Genomic DNA, 27,660 nt, shown 5'->3' on the forward strand with positions numbered 1-27,660 from the left:
CAGGGTTTGTTGGCGGGGGGGGGGGCGGGGGGGATAGCTAGGGCGGAGCAATGGCTTGTCCAAGGTCCCACAGGTTAGATCCCGAAAGGTGGGAGTGGAGGCTTTCGCTTTTATTTATTTTTAAATGTGCTTATGTTCGCAATTTCTTAAAACAGGCACATATTTTCGTAATTTTGTATATATATTTGTGTGTGTTTTAAATACACTGTGTATAGAAAGGCAGAAAGAGACCGAGTAAAACCTGAGAAGTTTGGCCACACGGCCCGCGCAAGACGCTCCCTGTTCCGTTCCGTCCCTGGGACCCCCAGTCCGAGTTCCGCTCCCGGCTTTCCGGACGCTCCAAGCCCTGCAGGGACACAGGAAAAAGCCGGAGCGGACCACACAGCCCCGCCCCCGGCCGCTGGCTTCGGAGCGTGCGCAGAAGGCGTAGCAGGCGCATGCTCCGTGGCGGTTCCGGAGCGCGGACTGGCGCCGGCGCTGGCTTTTACGGCCCGCAAAGTCCCGGCCCCGGTGCGGGCATGGCGGCCAGCCTGTGGATGGGGGATGTAAGTGAGGGCGGCCTCCCCGGGTTCGAGGAGCAAGAATCTCAGGGTTGTGAGAGACAAAGGTTCTGAGGGGGAGGAGTCTTCAGATCCAACAACGGTGGAAGCGAATGGAGGGGAGGGGGTTCCTTCTGGTGACAGAGAAGCGGGTCCTAGCATTTAAGGAAAGGAGCTGAGTTTGCGGGGAGGCGTCCTGGGGCCCCACCTGCGTGCATGAGAGGGAAAGAGAGGTTTTTGGGGGTATAGAATGGGAGGAATCTTAAGAATCGAGGAGCGCCGTGGTCCTAGGACTGGAGGGATGGTGTTCCCTAGGTCCGAGGGCGAGGCGTCCTAAATGGGAGCGAGTTTGAAGGAAAGGAGTTGTAGACGCGCAACGTAGGGTTCAGCCACTCTGCAGATGGACGCACCTCCACCCTCCAGCAGCGTGTAGCCAACTCTGGGTTGAGGGGTAGGGGAGTCGCGAATGGGGAGCCTGGATGTTGGCCTGAACCGCTCTGCTCTTGTTTTCCCGCAGCTGGAGCCCTACATGGATGAGAACTTCATCTCCAGAGCCTTTGCCACCATGGGGGAGACTGTCGTGAGCGTCAAAATTATCCGAAACCGCCTCACTGGGTATGTTCTCTCCTTCCACCTTCTCGGTCCCCCTTAATGGATTGTGCTACAAGTATCACTCAGGAGAATGTAAACATCGTAGTGGCATGGCTTCTCACCACACCTAATAACAATTATTATAATTTTATAAAAAACTAACATTTTGAAGGCCTATTGAGAGGAAGTATAGCCTGTTGCTTAAGGACAAGACTAGAACCAAGCCGAATTTGAAAGTTATTTCTGCTGTGTGACCTTGGGCAAGTTACTTAACCTCTCTGTCTCATTTACCTTGACTGTAAAAACGGAATGTTATTGTAACCTCAGGGGTTTCTGGGTGGCATGGTTAAGCTACTAGCTGAAATGTTGACAATTTACATGCACCCAGAGGTACCTTGGAAGAAAGCAGTGGGTGTCACTAGAGGGGTGCAGAAGGTGCAGACAGTACTGGGCGATACTATCGGGGGGTGACACCAAAATGATTGTAAAATTGTTGTGTAGTGTTTCGGCAGAAACTTATTATTTTTATAAATATATCCCCTGTAGTTATTTATAACAACATGAATATTTTTTGTAAGCCCAGCTTACATGTATCAATATACCTACAAGCCCAAAACTCTATGCTAATATTTTTTCAACCTTCCAATGCACTCTTGTCAGAGCTGTCGTTATTACGCAGTTACAATGACACTTGAATCAGTGGTTTCATCTGCACGCACTGCAAGCATGAGCTGTTGTTTTCATTGCTGCTGGTGTTTTTATAGTAGCTAATTTCTTCAAATTTTCTGGTGTTTTAGATACAATATTGTGATACTAAGCTTGGGGGGTAACACCGTTGCACTACCACACTGAGTGACACCAACCCTAGTGATCCCACTGGAAGAAAGGCCTGGCACTGTGCTTCTGAAAGATCATAGCCACTGAAAGCCATGTGGAGTGCAGTTCTACTCTAAAACACATGGGGTTACCATGAGTCAGAATCAACTCCAGGGCAACTGTTTTTTTTAATCTCATAGAGTTATGGTGAGGATTAAATAAATTAATTCACACTCAGCTTTTAGAACTGTGCCTAGCATATTGTGATCTGCTAGGTAATAAACACTTTACATTCATTATTTTTTTAAGTCATCACAAAAACCTCTGTGCTAAATATTATTATTAGTTTAATAGTACTGTTTTTAGAGGTTAACAATGTTTTAAAGTTACATAGCTATTAAGTGACAAGTTAGAGCTCAAACCCAAGCCTGTCCTCAAAGTTCCTAAGTGCCCTTAACTATTATGCCATTCATTAAAAAAAAAAAAAAATAGAGACTATTACTTGCTAAGGAGTCCTGGTGGTGCAGTGGTTAAGCACTCAGTTGCTAACCAAAAGGTTAGCAGTTTGAACCCACCTGTAGCTCTGGGTTTGCAGGAGAAAAGACCTGTCGACTATCTGTTCCTATAAAGATTACTGCCAAGAAAACCCTTTGAGGCAGTTCTACTCTATCCTGTAGGTCCCTGTGAGTTGGAATCGACTCGACAGCACACGACAACTACCCGCTACTGTTTGACATTCCTCTGATTCATGACTGACACAAGGCAGACATAGTCCCTGCTCTCATGGAGCTTACTTACTACATTCTGATGGGAGAGTCAGACAAGACATAAGTAAACAAAACATAATGTAGAATATCTTTAGATGGTGGTGTTCTTTTGCCTCCCAGATTCTTCTTTCTCTTTGGAATCTTATTTTCCCTTAGGGTTCTGGTTAGAAATAAGAGGATTCTTTACCAATTTGACTTAAATATTTATTATCTACCCCTGTGCCAGGCACTCTTCTAAACGCTGCTTGTTAAAACATGAGATGGTTTAAAAATAGAGATGAGAGATGTGATGTGTGGCCAACTTCATGACTCTTTGGTGAACAGGCACTTTGTGCATCAAAACCCCATTACCTAGGGATGAATTTTCTGGCTGGTAGATCAGGCAGGCCTAAATGTTTGTCCTCCTGCTTTTATAGACAGAAAACCCCACATAATCAGCTACTGGCATGAAACTTCATTCTTTAACACTTTCTACTTTTAAAAACACTGGCATAGGTCCTCACGTTTTAATCTTTTTTTTTCTAGTTGTGCTTTAGGTGAAAGTTTACAGCTCAGGTTAGTTTCTCATACAAAAATTTATACACACATTGTTACATGACCCTAGTTGCTATCTCTATAATGTGACAGCACGATCCATCTTTCCACCCCAGATTTCCCATGTGCGTTCAACCAGCTCCTATCCCTCTCTGCCTTCTCATTGCACCTCCAGACAGGAGCTGCCCATTTAGCCTCATGTATCTACCTGAACTAAGAAGCACAGTCCTCACAAGTATCATTTTATGTCTTATAGTCCAGGCTAATCTTTGTCTTAAGAGTGGCCTTCGGGAATGGTTTCAGCTCTGGGTTAACAGAGAGTATGGGGGCCGTGTCTTCTGGGGTTCCTCCAGTCTTAGACCATTAAGTCTGATCTTTTTACATGCATTTGAGTTCTGCACCCCACTTTTCTCCTGCTCCATCAGGGACTCTCTGTTGTGTTCCTTGTCAGGGTGGTCGTTGGTGGTAGCCAAGTACCATCTGGTTTTTCTGGTCTTGGGCTGATGGAGTCTCCAGTTTGTGACTCTTTTTGTTTCTGGGGTTAATATTTTCTTTGTGTCTTTGCTCCAGGTGGGTTGGGAACAATTGATGCATCTTAGATGGCTGCTTGCTAGCTTTTAAGACCCCCAGATGCCACTCACCAAAGTGGAATGCAGAACATTTTCTTAATAAACTTTGTTATGTTAGATGTCCCCCGAAACCATGGTTTCCAGACCCCCACCCCTGCTGCTCTGTCCCTTGAAGTGTTTGGTGTGTTCAGGAAACTTCTTAGCTTTTGGTTTAGTCCAGCTGTGCTGACTTCCCTTATATTGTGTGTTGTCCTTTCCTTCACCTACGATAATTCACGTCTATCTAGTTAGCAAATTCACCTCTCCCTCACCCCCCCACCCTTGTAACTATCAAATAATGTTTTCTCCTGTGTTTAAACCTTTTCTTGAGTTCTTATAATAGTGGTCTTATACCATATTTGTCCTTTTGCAACTGACCAATTTCACTCAGCATAACGTCTTCCAGATTCATCTGTGTTATGAGATGTTTCGCCGATTCATCATTTTTCTTTATTGTGTAGTATTCCATTGTGTGAATATACCATAATTTGTATATCTATTTGTCTGGTGATGAACACCTAGGTTGTTGCCATCTTTTTGCTACTGTGAACAGTGCTGCAGTGAACATGTATGTGCATATATCTATTCATCTGATGGCTCTTATTTCTCGAGGATATATTCCAAGGAGTAGGATTGCTGGATTGTATGATACTTCTATTTCTGGCTTTTTAAGGGAGTGCCGAATTGATTTCCAAAGTGATTGTACCATTTTGCATTCTTACCAGTAGTGTATAAGTGTTCCAGACTCTCCACAACCTCTCCTACATTTATTATTTTGTGTTTTTTGGATTAATGCTAGCCTTGTTGGGGTGAGGTGGTATCTCATTTTAGTTTTGATTTGCATTTCTCTAATGGCTAATGATTGTGAGCATTTCCTCGTGTATCTGGTTGCCACCTGAATGTCTGCTTTGGTTAAGTGCATGTTCATATCCTTTGCCCATTTTAATTGGGTTGTCTTTTTGTTGTTGAGGTTTTGCGGTATCTTGTAGATTTTATTAGACACTGATCGGATTTGTCATAGCCAAAATTATTTTCCCAGTCTTTAATTGTCTTTTTACTCTTTTGATAAAGTTTTTTGATGAGCATAAGTGTTCGATTTTTAGGAGCTCCCAGTTGTCTAGTTTCTCTTCTGGTGTTTGTGCATTGTTAGTGATGTTTTGTATTCTGTTTATGCCACATATTAGGGCTTCTAGCATTGTCCCTATTTTTTCTTCCATGATCCTTATCATTTTAGATTTTATATTTAGGTCTTTGATCCATTTTGAGTTTGTTTTTGTGCATGGTGTGAGGTATGGGTCTTGTTTCATTTTTTTGCAGCACCATTTCTTAAAGAGACTGTCTTGCCCGCATTTAACTGACTTTGGGCCTTTGTCAGGTATCAGCTGCACATAGGTGAATGAATTGAAGCCTGGATTCTCAATTCTGCTCCATTGGTCTATGTATGTGTTGTTGTACCAGGCTGTTTTGATTACTGTGGCAGATAATGAGTTCTAAAATCAGGTAGTATGAGGCCTCCCACTTTATTCTTCTTGAGTAATGCATTAATTATTTGGGGCCCCTTCCCTTACCATATGAAGCTGGTGATTTGTTTCTGCATCTCATTAAAAAATGCCATTGGAATTTGGATTAGGATCTCTAGGCCTCTTTTGGTTTCTGGAAGTAGTATCTTGTAGTTTTCTTTGTATAGTTAGGTCTTTTACATCTCTGGTTAGATTTATTCCTAGGTATTTTATCTTCTTGGGGACTATTGTATATGGTATTGATTTGGTGATTTCCTCTTTGAAGTTCTCTTTGTTGGTGTAGGGAAATCCAACTGATTTTTGTATGTTTATCTTGTATCCTGAAGTTTTGCTGAAATCTTCTATTAGTTCCACTAGTTTTCTTCTGGATTCTTTGGGGCTTTCTGTGTATAAGATCATATTATCTGCAAATAGAAATACTTTTACTTCTTCCTTACCAATTTGGGTGCCCTTTATTTCTTTTTCTAGCCTAATTGCCCTGGCTAGGACCTCCAGCACAATGTTGAATAAGAGTGGTGATAAAGGGCATCCTGGTCTGGTTCCCGTTCTCAAGGGGAATGCTTTCAGACTCTCTCCATTTAGGAAGATGTTGGCTGTTGACTTTGTATAAATGTTCTTTATTGTGTTGAGGAATTTCCCTTCTGTTCCTATTTTGCTGAGAGTTTTTATCATGAATGCTTGTTGAACTTTGTCAAATGCCTTTTCTGCATCAATTGATAAGATCATATGGTTCTTGTCTTTTGTTTTAGTTATGTGATGGATTACATTGTTTTTCTAATGTTGAACCATCCTTGCATACCTGGTATGAATCCCATCTGGTTATGATGAATTATCTTTTTGATATGTTGTCGAATTCTATTGGCTAGAATTTTGTTGAGGATTTTTGCATCTATGTTCGTGAGGGATATCGGTCTGTGATTTTCTTTTTTTGTGGTGTCTTTTTTTTTTTTTTTTTACCTGGTTTTGGAATCAAGGCTTCATAGAATGAGTTTGGGAGTATTCCATCTTTTCCTATGCTCTCAAATACCTTTAGTAGCAATGGCGTTAACCCTTCTCTGAAAGTTTGGTACATTCTCCAGTGAACCGATCAGGGCCTGGGCTTTATTGTGTTGGGAGTTTTTTAATTACCTTTTCAATCTCTTCTTTTGTTATAGGTTTATTTAGTTTTTCTACCTCTGTTTGTGTTAGTTTAGGTATGTAGTGTGTTTCCAGAAATTTGTGTATTTCTTCTAGATTTTCAAATTTGTTAGAGTACAATTTTTAATAGTATTCTGTTATAATCCTTTCGATTTCAATTGGGTCTTTTGTGATATTGCCCTTCTTATTTCTTATTCAGATTATTTGCTTCCTCTCCTGTTTTTCTTTTGTCAGTTTGGCCAATGGTTTATCGATTTTGTTGATCTTTTCAAAGAAGCAGCTTTTGGTCTTGTTAACTCTTTCAATTGTTTTTCTATTCTCTATTTCATTTAATTCTGCTCTCTTATTATTTCCTTTCTTCTAGTGCCTGAGGACTTCTTTTGCTGCTCTTTTTGCATTTGTTTGAGTTGTAGGGTTAATGTTTTGATTTTGGCCGTTTCATCTTTTTGGATGTGTGCAGTTATTGCTATAAATTGACCTCTGTGCACTGCTTTTGCTGTGTCCCAAAGGTTCTGGTACAGTGTGTTTTCATTCTCATTGGAGCCTATGAATTTCTTCATTCCATCCTTAATTTCTTCTACAACCCAGGAGTTTTTGACCAAGGTGTTGTTCAATTTCCATGTATTTGAATTTTTTCCTTGCTTTTTCTGTTACTGATTTCTACTTTTATGGTTTTATGGTCAGAAAAGAGGCTTTGTAATATTTTGGTTTTGAATTCTCTTAAGGCTTGCTTTGTGATCTAATATGTGGTCTATTCTGGAGAACGTTCCATGTATGTTGGAAAAGAAAGCATACTTGGCTGCTGTTGGGTGGAAGTGTTCTGTATATGTCCGTGAGATCAAGTTGGTTGTGGCATTTAGATCTTCCGCATCTTTATCGAGCTTCTTCCTGGATGTTCTGTCTTTCACTGAAGATGGTGTGTTGAAGTCTCCTACTGTTATTGTGGAGCTGTCTGTTTCTCTTTTCAAGGCTATTAGAGTTTGTTTTATGTATTTTGGAGCCTGTCATTGGGTGTATAAATATTTATTATGGTTATGTCCTCCTGGTATATCAACCCTTTAATCATTATATAGCGTCCATCCTTATCCTTTGTGGTAAGTTTTGCTTTAAAGTCTATTTTTTCAGAGATTAATATTGCCACTTCTTCTCTTTTTTGGTTTTTGTTTCCTTGATATATATTTTTCCCATCCTTTCAGTTTTAGTTTGTTTGTGTCTTTGAGTCTAAGGTGTGTCTCTTGCAGGTAGCATATAGATGGATCGTGTTTTTTTTTTTTTTTTTAAATCCACTCTGCCACTCTGTCTCTTTATTGGTGCATTTAGTCCATTTATATTCAGTGTAATTATTGATAGGTGGTATGACTTTAGTGCTGTCATTTTGATGTGTTTTTTTTTTTTGGTGTGTGTGTGTTGTTGACAGTTTCCTGTTCCACTTAATTTTCTGTGCTGAGTTTTTCTTTATGTATTTTCTCTTCATCTTTTTCACTGTTGTCGATTTTGTATTTCCTGAGTCTTTATGTTTTTCTTGTTTTTTATTTTGGTGTGTAGGATTGTTAGTTTCTTTTGTGGTTATCTTAATATTTACCTCTATTTTTCTAAGTTTAAACCAGTCTCTTACTGCTTGTTATCACCTTGACTTCCTCTCTTTATGCAAGTTCTATGACTACATTATTTATTCCCTTTTTGTGTTTTGTTTTAATGTTGTCATCTTTTTCATATTGACGTCTGTTTCCCTATTTTTAGTGTTTTAGCTTTGATTTATTTTTATGATTTCCCTATCTGGTTGTTCTGTCCTGTGTTCTAGTCTTGGGTTGTTATCTGATATTGGTTTTCTAACTGGAGGACCCCCTTTAGTATTTCTTTTAATTTTGGTTTGGTTTTTACAAATTTCCTAAACTCTGTTTATCTGGAAATGCCCTCATTTAGCCATCATATTTGAGAGACAGTTTTGCTGGATATATAATTCTTGGCTGGCAATTTTTTTTCCTTCAATGCTTTATATATGTCATCTCATTCCCTTCTTGCCTGCATGGTTTCTGCTAAGTAGTCAGAACTTAGTCTTACTGACTCTCTTCTGTAGATGACTTTTTGTTTATCCCTTGCAGCTCTTAAAATTCTCGTTATCTTTGGTTTTGACAAGTTTGATTATAATGTCCTGGTGACTTTCTTTGGGACCTGTCTTGTGTGGGGTTCTATGAGCTTCTTGGATAGCTATCTTCTCATCTTTCACGATATCAGGGAAATTTTCTGCCAACAAATACTCAACTATTCTCTCTGTGTTTTCTGTTATTCACCCCTGTTCTGGTACTCAAATCACTCGTAGGTTATTCCTCTGGATAGCGTCCCACATAATTAGAGTTTCTTCATTTTTTTTAGTTCTTTTACCTGATTTTTCCTCAGTTAAGTTGGTGTCAAGTGCTTTATCCTCATCCTCACTAATTCTGACTTCCGTTGCCTCAATTCTGCTCCTGTGACTTTTATTGTGTTTTCTAATTCTGAAATTTTAGTGTTAATCTTTTGGATTTCTGATTGCTGTCTCTCTGTGGATTCTTACAGCCTGTTACATTTGTCATTATGCTTTTGTATAACCTTCAGTTCCTTAGTTGCTTTGTCTGTGTGTTCCTTGGCTTTGTCTGCATTTTGCCTTGTCTCCTTCCTGATCTCTTGAGGACCTCTGTATATTAATCTTCTGAATTCTACTTCTAATAATTCCAAGGATTCTCTTCCTCTGCGAGGTTTCTTAGTTCTTTGTTTTGGTTGTTTGCTGAAGCCATCATGGTCTGCCTCTTTATGTGATTTGATATTGACTGTTGTCTCTGAGCCATCAATAAGTTATTATATTTATTTATAATATATATATGTTCTATATTATGTTCTATGTTATAGCTTCTTGTTTTATTTTGTTGTGGTATGCCCAAATAGGCTGGTCCTGTGATCTACTTTGATTTTTGGTGTCTTTGAAGCTCTCTCATCATGTCACCAGTCCTGGGTATTTATCCAAGAGAAATGAAAACATAGTGTCCGCAAAAAAGACTTGAAAGTTCATAGCAGCTTAATTCCCAATAGCCAAAAGCTGGAAATAGCCCAGGTATCCATGAATAGGTGAATGGATAAACAAATAATAGTATATTCATGCAATGGAATACTACTCAGCTATAAAAAGGAACAGACTATTGATTCAGCAACAACATGAATGAATCTCAGAAACATTAGACTGAGTGAAAAAAGCCTTACTGTATGATTCCATTTATTTGAAACTCTAGATAAAACTAACCTGTGGTGAAAATAACTCAGAACAGTAGTTGTCTTTACAAGAATGTGGGCAGGAATTTATTGGGACGGAGCATGAGGATACTTTCTAGGGCAACGGTGATGTTCTGTAGGTTGATAAGGGTTTAGGCTGCACGGGTCTGTTGGAACTCTGCATGGTACACATAAGATTTGTCCATTTTAATGTATTTAAATTTTACCTCAAAAGGTAAAACTTTTTCTTAATTGTAAACAGATATCGAATGTATGCCAAAGTAATTCAGGGAAGTGTACTGATATCTACAACTTACTTTAGTTTGAAAAAAGAAAAGAAAAAGATGCTAGATGGATAGTTATGTCATAAATATAATAGAATATTTATTACAGGCAGTGAGTATATGAATATTTACTGTAGAGTTCTTTCACATGTTCTTTAAGTTTGAAATTTTTCATGATAAAGTGTTGGCAGGTTGGAAGAATGTAATCAGACTGTCCTGGATTCAGATCCAACCTTTGACATATACCAGCTATGTGATTCGAGACATATTGTATAATGCTGCTGAGCCTCAACCTGCTCATATATAAAGTTGAAGTAATGGTTGTATTTGCCTCATAGTTATTGTGAGGACGTTGCATGTGAAGTGGCTAGCTTAGTGCGTGGCCCATAGTGAATGCTTGAAAATAATCAGCTCTTATGGCAGTGGACTTAACATCTGTGGGCTTTAAGTGTCTAGCACAGATGGCCCATCATCCTTTGTTGCATCAACAATCCCTTATGGAGTTCATAGACTCTGTTTTGTGATCCCTGGGCTCAGGCACTCCTGCTTCCCATCCACTTTGTGGCTGTGTGTCCATCAGGCTACTCGAACTGAGGATCTAAAGTAGTAATTCCAAATACTACCTTATCAGTGGTCTTAAGGGTAAATTGACTGCTTTCAATATACATCTGTCAGTAGGAAGGGATGCCATAGGGTATAGCCACATCCTCCTACTTAGATTTCTTAGTGATGCTTTCAAAAATAGAATGCTGGACTATTCACAACAGCCAAAAGGTAGAAACAACCTAAACGTTCATCAGCGGATGAATAGATAAACAAAACGTGGTACATACATACAATGGAATACTATTCAACCAGTAGTAGAAATGAAGTCTTGGTACGTGCTACAATATGGATGGAGCTTGAAGACATTATGCTGAGTGAAATAAATCAATCACAGAAGGGCAAATTGTATGACCTCACTTATATAAAAAGACCTTTTTTTTTTTAACATAAAAATATCCATGGTTCATTGGTGGTTACCAGTGGTGGGAGGGATGGGAAAAAGGGAGATTTATTGCTTATGGAGTACTGAGTTTTGGTTTATGGTGATGGAAAAATTGCACTGATTAAGGGTAGAGTTGCACAGCTGATTATTTTAATTGTTCTCAATGAGTTGTATACCTATAAAAAGTTAAATTGGCAAAAGTTGTGTGATAGACCAAAAATAAACAATCTTTGATGGTTACAAGGGAGGGGAGGGTTGAGGGGGTAAACGCTAAATAGACAATAGGTAAGTGGTAACTTTGGTGAAGGGCAAGACAGTACAGTACACAATACTGGGGAAAGCAGCACAGGTTGTCCGAGGCAAGGTCATGGAAGCTCCACAGATACATCCAAACTCCCTGAGGGACCAAATTATTGGGCTCAGGGCTGTGGGGACCATGGTCTTGGGGAATATGTAGCTCAATTGGCATAATATAGCTTATAAAGAAAATGTTCTACATTCTACTTTGGTGAGTAGCATCTGGGGTCTTAAAAGCTTATAAGTGGCTGTCTAAGATACGCCTCTGGTCTTATCGTACCTGGAGCAAGGGCGGATGAAGAAAACCAAAGACACAAGGGAAGGATTAGTCCAAAGGACTAATGGATCACAACCACCACAGCCTCCACCAGACTGAGTCCAGCAAAACTAGATGGTGCCTGGCTACCACCACTGACGGCTCTGACATGAATCACAATAGAGGGTCCCAGATATAGCTGGAGAAAAATGTAGGACAAAATTCTAACTCACAAAAAAAAAAAAAAGACTTACTGGTCTGACAGAGACTGGAAAAACCCTGAGAGTATGGCCCCCAGACACCCTTATAGTTCAGAAATGAAGTCACTCCTGCGGTTCACCCTTCAGCCAAAGATTAGACAGGCCCATAAAACAAAATGAGAGTAAATGAATGGGCACACCAGCCCAGGGGCATGGATGAGAAGGCAGGAGGGGACAAGAAAGCTGGCAGTGGGGAACCCAAGGTCAAGAAGGGAAAAGTGTTGACATGTCATGGGGTTGGCAGCCAGTGTCACAAAACAATATGTGTATTGTTTAATGAGAAACTAGTTTGCTCTGTAAACCTTCATCTGAAGTACAATTTAAAAAATTAGAAAAAAAAAGTTATGTGATAGACATATTTACAATACTAACCACAAAAAGAAAAAAAAGAGTTGCTGCTGTGAGGCTGCTATGTACAACCAAACATCTCTTGGTATTTAGTTCCTTGGCTTGGAGGTTTAGGGTCATGGTTTCATGGAACATACCTTAATTGGTCTAATAACGTGTTTAGTGCTTCTGTTCTACCTCCTAGTTTGTTGTATAGTTCCTGGGGTCTTAAAAGCTTGCAAGTGGTCATCCAAGGCACAATTGGTCTCTATTCGCCTGGAGCAACAGAGAAAGGAGAGTCAGGAATAGGAGGAAATGGCATGTGTGGCCAATTATCCTCCATGAACAGCTGCCTCCTTTGCCATGAGACCAGAAAAACTGAATGGTGCCCAGCTACCATTACTGAACATTTCAATCAGAGATTCTGCAGAAGAATCCTGACCAAAATGGGGAAAATGCAGAAAAGAATTTCAGATTCTCATGGAATCCACATTTTCTGCAGCCATGGAGGTTAGGTGAATCCCTGAAACTATTGTCGAGATAATCTTTAAACCTTAAACCAAAAATATCCCTGGAAGTGTTCTTAAAACCAAACAATAGTTTTGCTCAACTAGTAAAGAATGTCTTCCTTGAGCATTATGCTCTTTTAAGAACTGTATATATGGGATCAAATTGATGACAGCAACTTGAAAGATTGGATAAGAAACTTAGGGGGCACTGAATTTATGTTAATAGGGGAGGAACAACTTAGAAAAGGAGGGTGAGAATGGTTGCACAACTGGAAAAATGTACAAATAGAAACTGCTGATTTGATGTTATGTTCTGCTGTGTATAACTCAGCAACAGCAACAACAACAAATAAATAAAATTAAAAAATAAAATGCTGAGAATGTTACAGACACCCCCCAATTAGGTAAGGTCCACGAGTATACTTTGTCTGCCTCATGAAATTATGATTTTCTTGAGGAGAATAACCATATTCTTTAACTGTGAGTCATAGCCTGGCACATGGTAAAAAAAATTTAAAAAAAACCAAACCTGTTGCTGTCAAGTCAATTCCAACTAATAGTGACCCTGTGGGACAGAGTAGAACTGCCCCATAGGGTTTCCAAGGAGTGCCTGGTGGATTTAAAATGCCAGCCTTTTGGGTAGCAGCTGTAGCTCTTAACCACAGTGCCACCAGGGCTCCATGGCACATGGTAGATGCTCAAAAAATTTTTTTTAATCATGAAAATTTTCAAACAAAACTAGAAAGAGTAGTGCAATGAACAGTTATATGGCCACCATCTAATTTTAATAATTTTTAGATTACACCATTTTTTTTTCTTTTCTATCTATGTATGCATATTTATATATATACATTTCTTTTGGCTGAACCATATCAAAGTAAAACTGCAGGCATTATGATACTTCATTGCTAAATATTTCAGTGCATACCACCAAAAGACTGGACATGCTTTTGTATAACCATAATGCCTATATCGCACTGAATGAAATTAACAATTCCTTAATACAATGTAATAGCCAATGTACATTTAAATTTTTATAATTGTCCTCAGAATACCTTATAGTTTTTTTTTTTTAAGTGTCCAATCAGGGCTCCTGTATTGCATTTAGTTCTTTTAAGTGTTTTTTAATGTAGAAAAGCCCACCCCTTCCTTTTCTCATAGCATTGACTTTTTGAAAAGGGAAGGAGGCTAGTTATCCTATATAAGGTCCTATATTCTGAATTTGTTTCCTCATGGTGATGTTTAACTTGTTCTTCCATCCCCAGTATTTACTACAAGCTGGAAGTTAGGTCTAAAGGCTTGACTGGATAGCATTAAACATTTTTGGCAAGAGTACTTCATAGGTGATGCAGTACATAAATAAATGTTTGCTGAATGAGTCTGGGGCTGGCCCAGATTGGCAGTCCTTATACTCAGGTTTGTAAGTTAGTCCTGACCTGGAATTTGGAAGGGAACAAAAATAGTATGGGCTCTTACTAGAATACCGTTTCTCCCTCCCCTCAGGCCAAGACTCAGTCTGTCATCAGGTATCTTTAACCATTCTTTTTTTTTGTTTGCTTTCTTTCTAGGATTCCAGCTGGCTACTGCTTTGTAGAATTTGCAGATTTGGCTACAGCTGAGAAGTGTTTGCATAAAATTAATGGGAAACCCCTTCCAGGAGCCACACCTGTAAGGACATTTAGATAATGATGATGTTGCCATTTTTATTGTCTTTAGTAACTGCCATCTGTTGAATACCTGCTGTATACTTATATCATTTGATGTGATCTTACAACAACCCTGTACAGTAGGCATTGTTATCTTTATTTGACAGACCAGGAAACTGAAGCTCAGGGAAGTGAAATAACTTGCCCAAGGCCACACAGGTAGTAAGTGGCAGAGCCAGAATTCAAACTGAAGATTGTTTGCCTCCAAAGTCCATGCCCTTTCCACTCTGCATCACTGCCTCCCTTAATGGAAGACTTGAAAACCTAGATCTCTTGCCTGTTTGAGAAACTAGAACAGGCTGGCAGCAGTGAGGACACGTTTCAAGAGAGTTACATTCTGCTCTTCCCACAGTTACTTAGCTTACCGCTGCACCAGGCTGGCACACCGGGCTCATAGAATCATGGAGCTGGCAGTGCCCTTAGCGGTCATCCGTGCAACCCCCTCATTTTAAACAGGAGAAAAAGCTGAGGCTTAGAGAGGGGGAGATGTTTTGGCCAAGGTAATTTATTTCAGTTTTTTTCAAATATTGTTTGACTCTTGAAACACTTTTCTCTGTTTTAGTTTGTTTGTTTTTAAATTTCCAGGCAAAACGTTTTAAACTGAACTATGCCACTTATGGGAAACAACCAGATAATAGGTAAGTGCAAAGTAGCCTCAGGGAAGCTTCAGGCCTCAGGAGATGAGTAGGCAGAAGACAAGATGTATCACTGTGCCTGTCTCTGCCAGAGAGGAGGATGGGATGCTCAGTTTGGCTCTATCTTGTGTCCCTCCTTGGAGCCCTGGTGGTGCAGTTGTTAAGCATTTGGCTGCTAACCAAAAGGTCAGCAGTTCGAATCTACCAGCTGCTCCTTGGAAACCCTATAGGGCAGTTCTACTGTGTCCTGTAGGGTCGCTATGAGTCGGAATTGACTTGATGGCAGCGTGTTTTGCCTCCCTCCTAAAGGCATACACTCTCCCACATCCAATGGATAGACTTTCCTGGCCCACTTCCACGTCAAGGCCCTGTCTTCTCTTTTTTGGTCCTGCCCCAACCTTCTACCCTGTCACTTCCTGCAGTACAGAGGTTTTCTCCAGTAGCATTGACTTGCTGTAACGATAAAAATTGATTCAGCATTGCAGGGAGCTGTTTGGCACTATGTGTCAAAAGCTTTAAAAAGGTTTGCGCTCATTGACCCTCTAATTCTGCTTCTCAGAATTGATTCCTGAATGTGTACAAAGATTAACCGCAAAGAAGTGTTCAATAGAATATAACTTTATAATGGTCAAAATTGAGGGAAGCTAAAATAATTTTATAATAGGGGAATAGTTAAATAAATTACAGTATGCCCATGAGATGGAATGGTATACTTCCATTAACGGGCTCTGCTGTAGCAGAATACTGACATGTCAGGATATTGGTAGTATGTTAAAAGTGAAAAAAGACTGAAAACAAAAATGCAAGGAATCATATCCAGTTTTTTAAATTCAAAAGAAGAACCATAGATTAAAGACAACAGCTTCCATCAAGTGTTCACAGTTATTACCTTTAAGTGATAGGGTTTTTGGTAACTATTTTTCTTTGTGCTTTTTGGTATTCTGGTTTTATTTAAAGTATATGTATCATACTTGAAATAAGAAAATAATAAAAGTTAGATTTTTTTGGAAAAAAATTGATCTCTTAGAACAGAGATTGGCAAACTATAGCCTGATTTGTATCATCCACAAGCTACAAGTGGTTTTTACTTTTTAAAAGGTTTAAAAACAAACACACAAAGAATATGCAGCAGAGACCATATGTACCTCACAAAGTCTGGTCCTATACAGAAATATTTACTACCTGGTCCTGTGCAGAGAAAGTTTCCTGACCCCTGCTCTAGAAATTTGGGATTTCATTTTAGCTAGGCTTTAGGTCTTTAGGAGATAGGGCGCAGTTCTCATTTTCTCTGTCTTTCAATATTTGAATTAAAAATTCATGATGAATACAGATTGTCTAGTTTTTCTCAGAGGCATACCTCTGACCCCATTCTCTCATCTGTGATACCAGAATCTATCACCCATCTGCACTCACTTGAAGCTAAACAGACTTTTAGCAGTGGGTGAAGGATTTGGGGCAGGGACTACTTCCATAATTCTTCTGCCAGGACTGCCATAATAATACAAATTAGAACCTGGTTAAGGACCCAGCACATGTGTTGTTCTCTAAGAGGGCTCAGGAGAGGTTTACCTAAAATGGACTGAAAGAGCTCTTTACAGCAGAGGTTTGGGTCTTTGTCTCTGAATAGTATTGTTCTTTCCTCTCAGCCCTGAATACTCCCTCTTTGTGGGGGACCTGACCCCAGATGTGGATGATGGCATGCTGTATGAATTCTTCGTCAAAGTCTACCCCTCCTGTCGGGGAGGCAAGGTGGTTTTGGACCAGACAGGCGTGTCTAAGTAAGGCCTTACCTGTTATTGTTGCCTAGCTTGTTAGTCTCAGCATCCTTCTCTCATTGATGGAGGTGTTGTGGAGGGGCCACGGTGGTTAAGAGCACAGGCTCAGGATCCAGACTGTTTGGTTTGAATCCCAGCTCCAATACTGGCTAGAGGGTAAGACAGTAGACAAGTTGAGAAGTTACTTAACCTCTGTGACCCTATTTCCTTACCTATAGAACAGGACTATAAAAATGTTGTGGTTGCAGACCTCATCTAACTTCATGGGTGGGGAGGAGAATCAAGATCAACATCAGCTCAAAGCTGATTCTTATGAGGTTGAGGTCAGACATACTTCCACTCTCCAACCTATTTACCAATTCTTACCACAGCCATCCCTCCCACAGCACTCTCTACTTCTCTGCTGGGTTTGATAATTCATTGTAGTAGCCACACAACTCACACACCATACTCACAATTGTGGGGTTTGTTAGAGAAGTAACAGGTTACAGTTCAGAATCAGGACCAACTTGGAAGCAACAGGAACAACTCAGGATACAGTTCTTCAGTCAGAACAGCTTCTTCTCGGCCATGCTTGCAAGCAGGTCTCTCTCAGCCCTCTCTCTTTGCCTGGCGTTTGCCCTGCTCAGGCAAGTATGATAAAGCCCTTTAGCTCCTCCCATAAGTGCCTGGAGGCACCTAACTCTACTAGGAAGCCTCCTGCCAGAAGGCACTCAGCTGTCTCCCAAGAAGCCCACCATGCCATCTCAGATCAGTCTCCTGGTTCTGCTCCTGACCTTTCTCTGCCGCTGGACTCTGACGTGCTTGTCACCACTTCTCGCTGTCTTGCACCATCTTTGGTGTTACAGCTCTCTCTGTCTTCTGGGTCTAAGAGGTTCTCAGCGCAGGGACCCCAGGTCCAGAGGATGTGCTCTGCTCCCGGCTCTTCTTCTTGATGGTAGTGAGGCTCTCCCTACCCCACAACATCTGGGATTGGCTCTCTTTAAGCCTAGTGGGATGGCAAAACTGACCAGTCTCCTACAAGTGTTCCACTCACCTTATTTACATTAGCAAAACTGCCCGATTCCTTTGGTGGACCACAAGAACCCCATTTGCATAGTACCATCCAGTCATTTTGTGGGAGTTACAAGACCATGACCAGAAGTGCCACATTAATGCAATTCACTGCATCACAAAGGCCTATTAATGGTATTTGATCGTAGGGTTAATGTAAGGATTAAATGATGTAACATAAGTAAAAAAGCACATAAAAAATGCTTTGTAGGTACTCGCTATTTTAATTGTCATTATTGAGCCTTTTAGAGTAGTTAGAAGTTTTCTACTTCAGAAGTAGAAAAACCTCAAGAAAGTCATTCTTGATCAGATAGTAATTATATTATAAGTTCAGACTTTGACAGTCTGGCAGACCTGGATTTGAATCCTGCTTCAACCATTGACTTTGGGCGCATTATTGAACCTCTCTGAACTTTGGTTCCCTGTTTAGTAAAAAGCAGATACCACCTTCATTGAATGGTTAGACAGTTCAATGAGACCACCCTGGTAAAATGCTCAGCATGGTGCCAGGGATATAAGTGCCCATTAAATGTTGGCTATCATTCATTTGGAAACCCTGGTGGTTAAGAGCTACAGCTGCTAACCAAAAGATCGGCAGTTCAGATCCACCAGGCAGTCTTTGGAAACCGTATGGGGCAGTTCTACTCTGTCTGTGGGGTCGCTATGAGTCAGAATTGACTCGACGGCAGCGGGTTTGTTTTTTGGTTTATTATTATTCATTTATCCCCCAACTAGAAAATGAGTTCAGGAGAGAAGAGCCTTGTCTGTCTTGTGACTGCTGGATCCCAGTGCCTAGTATAGTACCTGGCATTCAGGGCAGGCTCTGTAAATATTTGCTGAATGAACTTCTATAACTGTTACTGTTATTACTTTATAAAGATAGTAATAATAGTTATTCTTTAAGTAGGTTGGAGAGGAAGCTATTTGGGAAGAGATAAGAGCCCATCAGTGAAGCTGTTGAAGAGAATGGTGAACCTAAGTGGGAATACCTGTAGATCTCATGGTCTCAAATGCTTAAATCCCATCGCTGCTCAGTGGCTCACCCCCACTGAAGGGGCTTATCTCTTCCCAAGTAGTTTGATGTTCTCTCTCTCTTCCTTCTCAGTACCTTCTCCTCTCAGCATTCCTGCCCTTAATGCAATATAATGTGATGTAAATGGTGTTTTGTTTTGTTTCCTGCAGGGGCTATGGCTTTGTGAAATTCACAGATGAACTGGAACAGAAGCGAGCCCTGACAGAGTGCCAAGGAGCAGTGGGTCTGGGATCTAAACCAGTGCGGCTGAGCGTGGCAATCCCCAAAGCGTGAGTCCTGGGCCAGCAGGGAAAGCAGAAGGCCTCTGGACTGGCCCCACCCAGATATTCCTCATCTGTTTGCTCATCATTAGGGCATCCACTTAGAGAAGACTGGGTAGGAGCTGCTGGGAGATTCAGTTCAAGTCACAAATGCCGAATGCCTGTTGTTTGCCAGGTTTTGTGCCTGGGTTGGAGATGAACTAATAATCATGACCCCGTCCCTCTGGAAGCTTATAGCTAGAGAGAGAGCTGTGATTGGCAGAAGTGGCTGCACTCAGACATTGCTGTAACACTGAAAAGTAATTACTCTCTTGGGAAAGCAGTTCAGCAATACATGCCAAATGTTCCTCCTCCTTGCCTGGTAGTGTCACTGTTGAGAACTCATCCATAAAATGAATAAGAATTGAACAGAAGGAAAGAATTATATCCAATCTCAGCATTTTTTTATACCAGTGAAACCTACAAACCTTTTGAATGTCTTGCTGTGGAGATGGAATGTAAGTCATTATTACCTCTGTTGTGCTAGTCAGACAGCCCTTCTTCCCTTATGACTCCAAGCAGGTTTCTCACTCAGATTTCTCTGTATAGTAGTGGTTCTGCAAGAGTACTTCTCAAGTGGGGGCAGTTTTGCCCCCCAGAGGACATTTGGCAATGTCTGGAGACATTTTTGCTGTCACGACTGTCATCTAGTGAGTAGAGGCCAGGGATGCAGCTAAACTCTTACAAGGCATAGAACAGGCCCCACAACAAAGAATTATCTGACCTTCCCAAAATATCAGCAGCGCTAGGACTGAGAAACTCTGTGCCTAAGTACAAGAATAGCTGAACGGTGGCAGGGTGTCCAAATGGCTGTGTTTTTTAAAGCAGCAAAAGATCTGGGGGGTCTTTGTGGTTTAACTGTATTTAATACATAGATTAGGCTGAGTAATTTTCCCCCAAGACATTGTTTGTTGTAAACTCTATTGTATAAAAACTTTAAACCAAATATGCAAAAGAAAGAAATTTCCTCATCATTTCATCACCCTAACGCATGATTTCTGGTTTATAATTTCTGATTGTAATATCTGGATTCCCTTCCAGGCTTCCCTGTAGGCGTCCATGATTTTTATGTATCTATTACATACGGATCAGTTCACATGTAGAGGATTTCTTTACTCATTTTTAATTAACAAAGCCGTGCTCATTCTTTTCTACTCCCTCCAGTTAACTCAGGGTGAGCACTTTCCCACAGTTGCACAGTCATCGTCATTATAATTTTTAACAGCTGCAGAATTATTCTTTTGAGTGTGTGTGCTGCCTCTCCATTCCTCCAGAGTTGCCCGTTTTAGTTGTCCCTGATTTGTTACTGGTCATTCAGAAAGCAAGCCTCTACAACAATGCAGGCCCTGACCATCTGTGGAGATGCAGCTGTGAACAGAGAAACAGGTCCCCCTGCAAGGAGCTTTAATTCTCTCATACTTCTTTCTTCATTGAATGTTGTCAGTATTTGGTGGCTGCCTACGAGGAGGTATCCTTAAGCACTAGGAAATGAGGGAGATGAGAGTTCCCTTTGAAAGTTAGACTGTAAGAGCTGCATATGTAACAGAACAGAAATGTGCAGAGTTGCCTGAAGGAAACAAAACCAGACCCAGACCAGTGAGAGACGGTACCTTCACTTGGCTGAACATGACAGTAAGGAGGGGACTGGGCACCCTTGGAACCATGGAACGGGAATTATGGAGGCAAATCTTAGCAGTGCCCAACCCAGTGCTGGGAAGGAGAAAGGGCATCAGAGCCAGTGGGCCTCCTGTTAGGAGGTGAATGCATCTGGCTGGCTGAGGCTATCGAACGTTGTCCATCTAATACTCTGGCCGAGGCCTGCTCACAGGCAAATATTTAACTTGCAAGGAACTTCACCTAGGGAGAGCTCCTTCAGACTTTGAGCATTGGTAGTTCCTGTGACAAGGATTTCTGTGGTACGTCAATTCCCACTTATGATTTGGTTTTCTATCTGACTTGACTATAGAGATTGAATGTACCAATCATGAGAACACTTCCACACCATGTTAGAGTTGTGACCCTCCTTTTAAATGAATAAGCTGGCATCATGGTAGTGTCAGCCTCTGTCTCCTGTGAATGTTTGCTGTGTACCTGCAAGAGACTCTCTGGTCCTTCTGAGAGTACAACACCTCAGGAAACACATTGCGGTGGTCTGAGCTTGGGTTATGTTCTTTTGATTCCTCTCAGCTAGGCTTTCTTGTCATACCCCAGGCCTGTTTTATAAGCCTATTCATATATGGCTTTTATGCTTTTGAAAGCAATGGATTCTTCGCGGACTTGACATTCTGCCTTCAGTTAGCAGCAGATGGAGTAGCCATGCATTCAGGAGAAGAAACCTTCCCACTGACCCTGGGCCTCAGTCCTGATTGGTGAATGCGGGTGTAAGAGACTGACAAGATGTGTCTTGAGTCTGTCGTGACGGGTGCTGTACATAATGGTGTGGTGTTATGATCATGAGGCTTGGAGTGCTGTCTGGCTCTAGTCCTAGCTCTGTGACTTGGTAGCTATGTGGTCTTGGGCAATTCACTTAACCTTTTAGAGGCTCAGTTTTCTCGTCTGTGTAAAGGGAATAATAAGCTCTATACTAGGGTTGTGCTGTCCTTAGAATAGGAGACCATGAATGAAAATGATTGGCACAAATCCTAAGTTAACTACTCACTAAATGGTGGCTATGACTACAGTGATGACAGTAAGGCTACCAGGTCTGTCTTGCAGGGTGTTTAGATACGTGTAGTTTGAAATAATCTTAAATCCAGATAATCAAGATTGTGTTTACCTGAGTTTTTGGGTCTGGAGAAAAATAGTCGCCAGAATCCCTTCAAAAGAGGGAAAATTAGTCCTGACAAGGTTTGATAAGAGATAAAAGCCTAAAATTAGAAGTGCCTATCTTAAAAGCATAGAGCCAGGCTACCTGGATTTGAATCTCTTATTAGCTGTGTGACTTTGGACAAATTACTTAACCTCTCTGTAAGTAGGAATAGTGGTGTACTTATCACAGAGAGTTGTTTGAGTTAATCTGCGTAAAGCAGTGTCCTGGCTGTGCAGTAACTGCTGTGTAAATGCTTGCTTCTCTAATTTTTTTTTCTTTATTTAAGGAGCCGTGTGAAACCAGTGGAATATAGCCAAATGTACAGTTACAGCTACAACCAGTATTACCAGCAGTACCAGAACTACTATGCTCAGTGGGGCTATGACCAGAACACGGGCAGCTACAGCTACAGTTACCCCCAATATGGCTACACACAGAGCACCATGCAGGTACCGTGATTTGGAAGTCTGGCCCTCTTGGGTTATGCCATCCTCTGGAGACATGAGTCATTCTCCATAGTGGCCTTGGTAAGGAGGGAGGCTTGGGCTTCAGAAAACCAAGTTCCTCTTGTTAAAAATAAGCCATCTTTTTCATGGATCAGGATTCTACCATGCACCTCACCCACCTTTCTGGTCTCTTGGCAGACATATGAAGAAGTTGGAGATGATGCATTGGAAGGTAAGAAAGGAGCCCATGCATTCATTCCCCTGTAAGCCATTAGCCAGTGACTGTTTTATGGCTGGCACTGTGCTAGATGCTGAAGGAATACATGGTGAATTCTCCCCTGCCCTGGAGGAACTTACATTCTAGTGAGGGAGCCGGAAGCATAAATAATTACAGTAAGAGGTGACGTTTGTGGCCACAGAGGTCTAAGTGCAGATTGCAGGGAGGGGAGCAACTCACACTGAGATGGGGAGGCAGGGCTATCACTCCCTAGACCTGGGACTTTCTGCCCTAGGGTGACAGTTTATAAAATTCATTTATGTATTTCATATTTAAATTTTTTTTTCAGTGTTGCAGTTTATTTTAAATGACATGTTTTTGTTTTTCAAATATTAGTTACGATGGAAAATTTGGAACATACAGTAGCATATAATAAAGAAGCTGATAATCACTCCTAATCTTACCGCCCACTAATAACTATCATTATTTTTTTAATTAAAAGCATTTATTATAATTTGTATTGAATTTAACAGAAGAAAAAAAAAGGAAAGTGAAACTGAAGGAACTGCTAACCTGCCGACAAATGTTTTTTCACAAGAGGTATTAATAGTTTCCAAAAGATTCTCGAAGATTTTAAAAAAATACAGAAAACAATTTTTCTTAATGTTCAACATCAGATTTTTAGGAGGTAAAATTTAAAAGCTATCTTATAAAATCACTATTGATTTCTAAGTAACTAAAACAAAACTTTTTTTTTAAGGTAGAAAAAGACTCAAAGTTTGAAACCTAAGTCTATTTTAAGGATTACCCTTCATGATAAAGTAATAGATTGTTAAAAAAAAAAATTATTTAAAGGGAACAGATCACCTTTAGTTAAAGCTTGTCTGAGTCATAGCATTATAAAGCACCTTCACATCTGATTCTAACAGTGACCTCTGGGGTGGGCTGAGCAGAACACAGAGTTCTAACTGACAGAGGGGAAACTAGGGGCCCAGAAAGCCAGAGTGGTCTGCTCAGGGTCATACAGTGAGTCCCTAACTTTCTGTACTCAGTCTCTGGCTCTTGCCCCCAGGAAACGTAATTAAGCTAATTATAATATCTGTGTATAACTCCTTATAATTTTCCAATCTCTTCCTTATCCATTAGTAATATAATAATAGCATATTTTGAGTGATAACCATGTGCCAACACTATAATGGGTAGGTACTGTTATAATCCCCATTCTTCAGAAAAGAAAACTGAGGCTTAGAAAATTATTAATAACAGCTAACAGTTATTAGCTGCATTATAAGGCCTCCCATTTGAACCTAATAACCACCCAATGAGGAGCTCAGGTGGTAGAGTAGTTAAGTGCTGGGCTGCTAACCAAAAGGTTGCCTAGTCAAATCCACCAGCTGCTCTTTGGAAACCATACGGGGCAGTTCTGCTCTGTTCTAAAGGGTCACTGTGGGGTCACTGTGAGTCAGAATGGACTCAACGGCAGTGAGTGAGGTGGGCACAGCAGAGATTTTGTTACCCTTCATCTGTTTTCTTGGCTTCAGTAGTTTCTCTTCCAGGCCGTCACTTCAGAGTAAAGAAGGGTATGTGTATCCATAGACTTCAGCACACAGATGCCTGCCCTTGATCAGGCTATTTTCTGATCTGTTCCGTAAACTATTTTCCACTCTGAGTGGAGTAACCAGGGTAGTCCTGCTCTGCTTTCTTAGAATTTCTGTGTGGGAACACCTGTAAATCCCCAGAGTTTACACTCATAATTGAGATTAAAATGACAAGAGAAATAAAGATTCTTCTGGTTGCAAAAGCAGGTGCAGTACGTGGTATGTGAGCAGATTTAGCACTGACTGGTGGAAAGGGACAAAGACTCTTAAAAATAGGTGAGAAAGCTGGAAATAATTTATAAAAGATATGCAAATGGCCTATAAACTGTAAGGGAAAAAGTATAAATATACTATTAGTATTAATAAATACAAAAAATAATAACCAAATATGAATTAAAGTATACTATGCTTCTATGAAATTTAGTTCTTAACAGTGTTCATACCCTTCGAATCAATAATTTAATCATTTTACTTGAAAGATTTTATCCCAAAATGATAATTGTCAGTACAGATAAATATCCAATAGTAGAGGATTCATTAAACAAATAATGGTAGCCTTAAAAAAAGTCACTTTTTTTCTAAGGATATTGATCTAGGAAAATGTTCTCAATGAAAACAGACAAAATATGATATATGTAAGATCTCAGTTAAGAGGTTGTTTTTGTTTTGTTCTTAGATATAATTCAGATAACATAAAATTATGTATACCCTTTTAAAGTATACACTTCAGTAGTTCTAATGTAATTACAAGGGGCAGTGGTGGTTCAGTGGCAGAATTCTTGCTTTCCATGCAGGAGACCCAGGTTCAGTTCCCACCAGTGCGCCTCAAGCACAGCCATCACCTGTCTTGTCAGTGGAGGCCGGCCTGTTGCTACATGCTGAACAGGTTTGAGCAGAGTTTCCAGACTAAGACAGATGAGGGAGAAAGGCCTGGTGATCGATCTACTTCTGAAAACATCCAGTGAAAACCCTGGATCACAATGGTCCCTTGTGCATGGGGTCACCTTTAGTCAGCAGCCGACTCGGTGGTAGCTAACAAGTATAAGGTCCTACAAGTATTATTACCGCTGTCTAATTCCAGAACCTTCTTATTACCCCGGAAAGAAACCCCTTAACCATTGGCAGTCACTGCCCACAACCCCCTTCCCCAGCCCCTGGCAACCACTAATCTACTTTCTGTCTTTATGGATTTGCCGGTTCTGGACATTTTATATAGCGTCATGTAATACATGCTCTTTTGTGACTGACTTCTTTCACTGATCATTATGTTTTCAAGGTTCATCCATGTTATATAGCATGTGTCAGTACTTGACTCCTTTTTATGGTTGAATAGTATTCCATTGTATGGGTATCTATTCCTTTTGCTTATCCATTCATCAGTTGGACATTTGAGTGGTTTCCAGTTTTTGGCTATTATGAATAGTGCTACTGTGAACATTCACGTATAAGTTTTTGTGTGAACATGTTTTTATTTCTCTTGGGTGGAATTGTTGCATCTTATATGAGTAATTGCCAAACAATTTTCTAAAGAGGCAGCAGCATTTTACATTCCCACCAGTAATGTCTAGAAGTTTTCCGATTTCTCCACATCCTCACCAACACTTAAATCTTTTTCCTTATAACTTGCTAGGGGTTTGAAGTAGTTTCATTGTGGTTTTGATTTGCATTTCACTGATGGCTAATGACGTTGAGCATCTTTTCATGTGCTTATTAGCCATTTGTATATCTTTGGAGAGATGTTGATTCAAATCCTTATTTTTTAATTGGATTATTTGTCTTATTACTGAGTTATAAGAGTTCTTTATATATTCTGGATACTAGTTCCTTATCAGATACATGATTTGCAAATATTTTCTCCCATTCCATGTGTTGTCATTTCATTTTCTTGATAGTGTGCAAGAAGTTTTTAGTTTTAATGAAGTCCTGTTTACCTTATCTATTTTTTCTTTTAAAGTTTGTGCTTCTGGTGTCATATCTTAGAAACCGTTGCCTGTTTATGCCTGTCTTCTCATGTTTTATAGTTTTACCTCCTATATTTTGGTCTTTGACCCATTTTGAGTTCTGTTGTATATGATGTGAGGTAAGGATCCAACTTCATTCTTTCACGTGGCTATCCCGTTGTCCTACACCATTTATTGAAAAGATTGTTTTTTCTTCATTGAATTGTCTTGGCATCCTTGTCAAAAATCAATTTACTTACGTCAAAATCTTCAAAATATATTGCTTTTTGACTCAGCAATTATTTATCCAGGAATTTATTGAGTGACTAAATCAGAGAGTATATAGGAACAAAAAATAAATTTACTCTAAATGTAAGGATTTATTTCTGGTTCTCAGTCCTGTTCATCTATATATTGATCCTTAGGCTAGTGCCATAGTCTTTTTTACTGTAGCTTTGTAGTAGGTTTTGAAATGGGGAAGTGGGACTCTTCCAAGTTTATGCTTTTTCAAGATTGTTTTGGCAGTTCTGGATGCCTTGCATTTCCATATAAATTTTAGGATCAGCTTGTCAATTTCTGCCCCCCCAAAAAACTCCAGCTGGAATTTTGATATTGATTTGACTCTGTAGATAAGTTTGAGAGTATTTTCATCTTAATAATATTAAATCTTCTGATCCATGAATATGGAATGTTTTTCCATTTATTCATGTCTTTAATTTCTCTAGTTTTAAAATGTGTTTTAGTGCATGGGTGTGTTCATGTGTATTCATGTTAAACCAACACAAGATTGAAAAAGTACAAAAATCCTAATGATTAAGGATTTTTTTAAATTGCAAAATACAGAAAAGTACCATAAAACAAACGTACAGTTCAATATGTCATTATAAAGCAGTTGCCCAACAAAACCTTCATTCAGGTCGGTAAGTAGGACATTACCAGACCCCGGAAACCATCATCCCCTCCACCAGTAACAACCCCCGACCCAAGGAAAACCCTGGCGTTGATTTTTATAATAATCATGTTCTTCCTTGTCTTTATAGTTGTAAAACCATCAACAGTATGGTTTTGTTTTGCCTGTTTTTCAACTTCACATACTGGAACCACACTGTGTGTACTTTATTCTTCCATTCAGCGCTCACTCAGCATCGTGTTTGTGAGGGTCATCCAAGTTGCATGCACCTGCTGTTCATTTTCAGTGCATTTCATTTAACTGCATTTAAGAATATGCCATATTTTAAGTTATGATTTTTTAAATACTATTCTGTTTTCTGTATTTGTTGTGATTTCTGAAGAAGTAGTACTACTTTGAAAATTTAAAAAAGAAATGATTAGCTCAATACAGGGCTCAAACATAGTTCTTTTTCTTAGTGTTAGTTCTTGGAATGGTGCTTTGACTTAGTAGTTGTGACTGCATTTTCCAAACTCAAACTAGAAATAAGGACCACACCAGAAAATCCCATGCATATGGTGGTTAAA

General features: G+C 40.0%; 1 protein-coding gene across 1 annotated transcript in view; it reads left to right on the forward strand.

Moving 5' to 3' along the window:
• Positions 1-415: 415 nt before the first annotated feature.
• TRNAU1AP (tRNA selenocysteine 1 associated protein 1) overlaps positions 416-27,660 on the forward strand; it is a 31,782-nt gene continuing 4,537 nt past the window's right edge. Inside the window, exons 1-8 of the mRNA XM_003415440.4 lie at positions 416-545; positions 1,057-1,154; positions 14,242-14,341; positions 14,965-15,017; positions 16,661-16,792; positions 19,025-19,144; positions 22,270-22,432; positions 22,628-22,661. Of these exons, the coding sequence (XP_003415488.2) occupies positions 438-545; positions 1,057-1,154; positions 14,242-14,341; positions 14,965-15,017; positions 16,661-16,792; positions 19,025-19,144; positions 22,270-22,432; positions 22,628-22,661 (808 nt within the window). The 5' untranslated portion in view covers positions 416-437. The remainder of the gene's footprint in view (positions 546-1,056; positions 1,155-14,241; positions 14,342-14,964; positions 15,018-16,660; positions 16,793-19,024; positions 19,145-22,269; positions 22,433-22,627; positions 22,662-27,660) is intronic.

The sequence above is a fragment of the Loxodonta africana genome, chromosome 3, assembly GCF_030014295.1.
Source record: "Loxodonta africana isolate mLoxAfr1 chromosome 3, mLoxAfr1.hap2, whole genome shotgun sequence".
Lineage (NCBI taxonomy): Eukaryota > Metazoa > Chordata > Mammalia > Proboscidea > Elephantidae > Loxodonta > Loxodonta africana.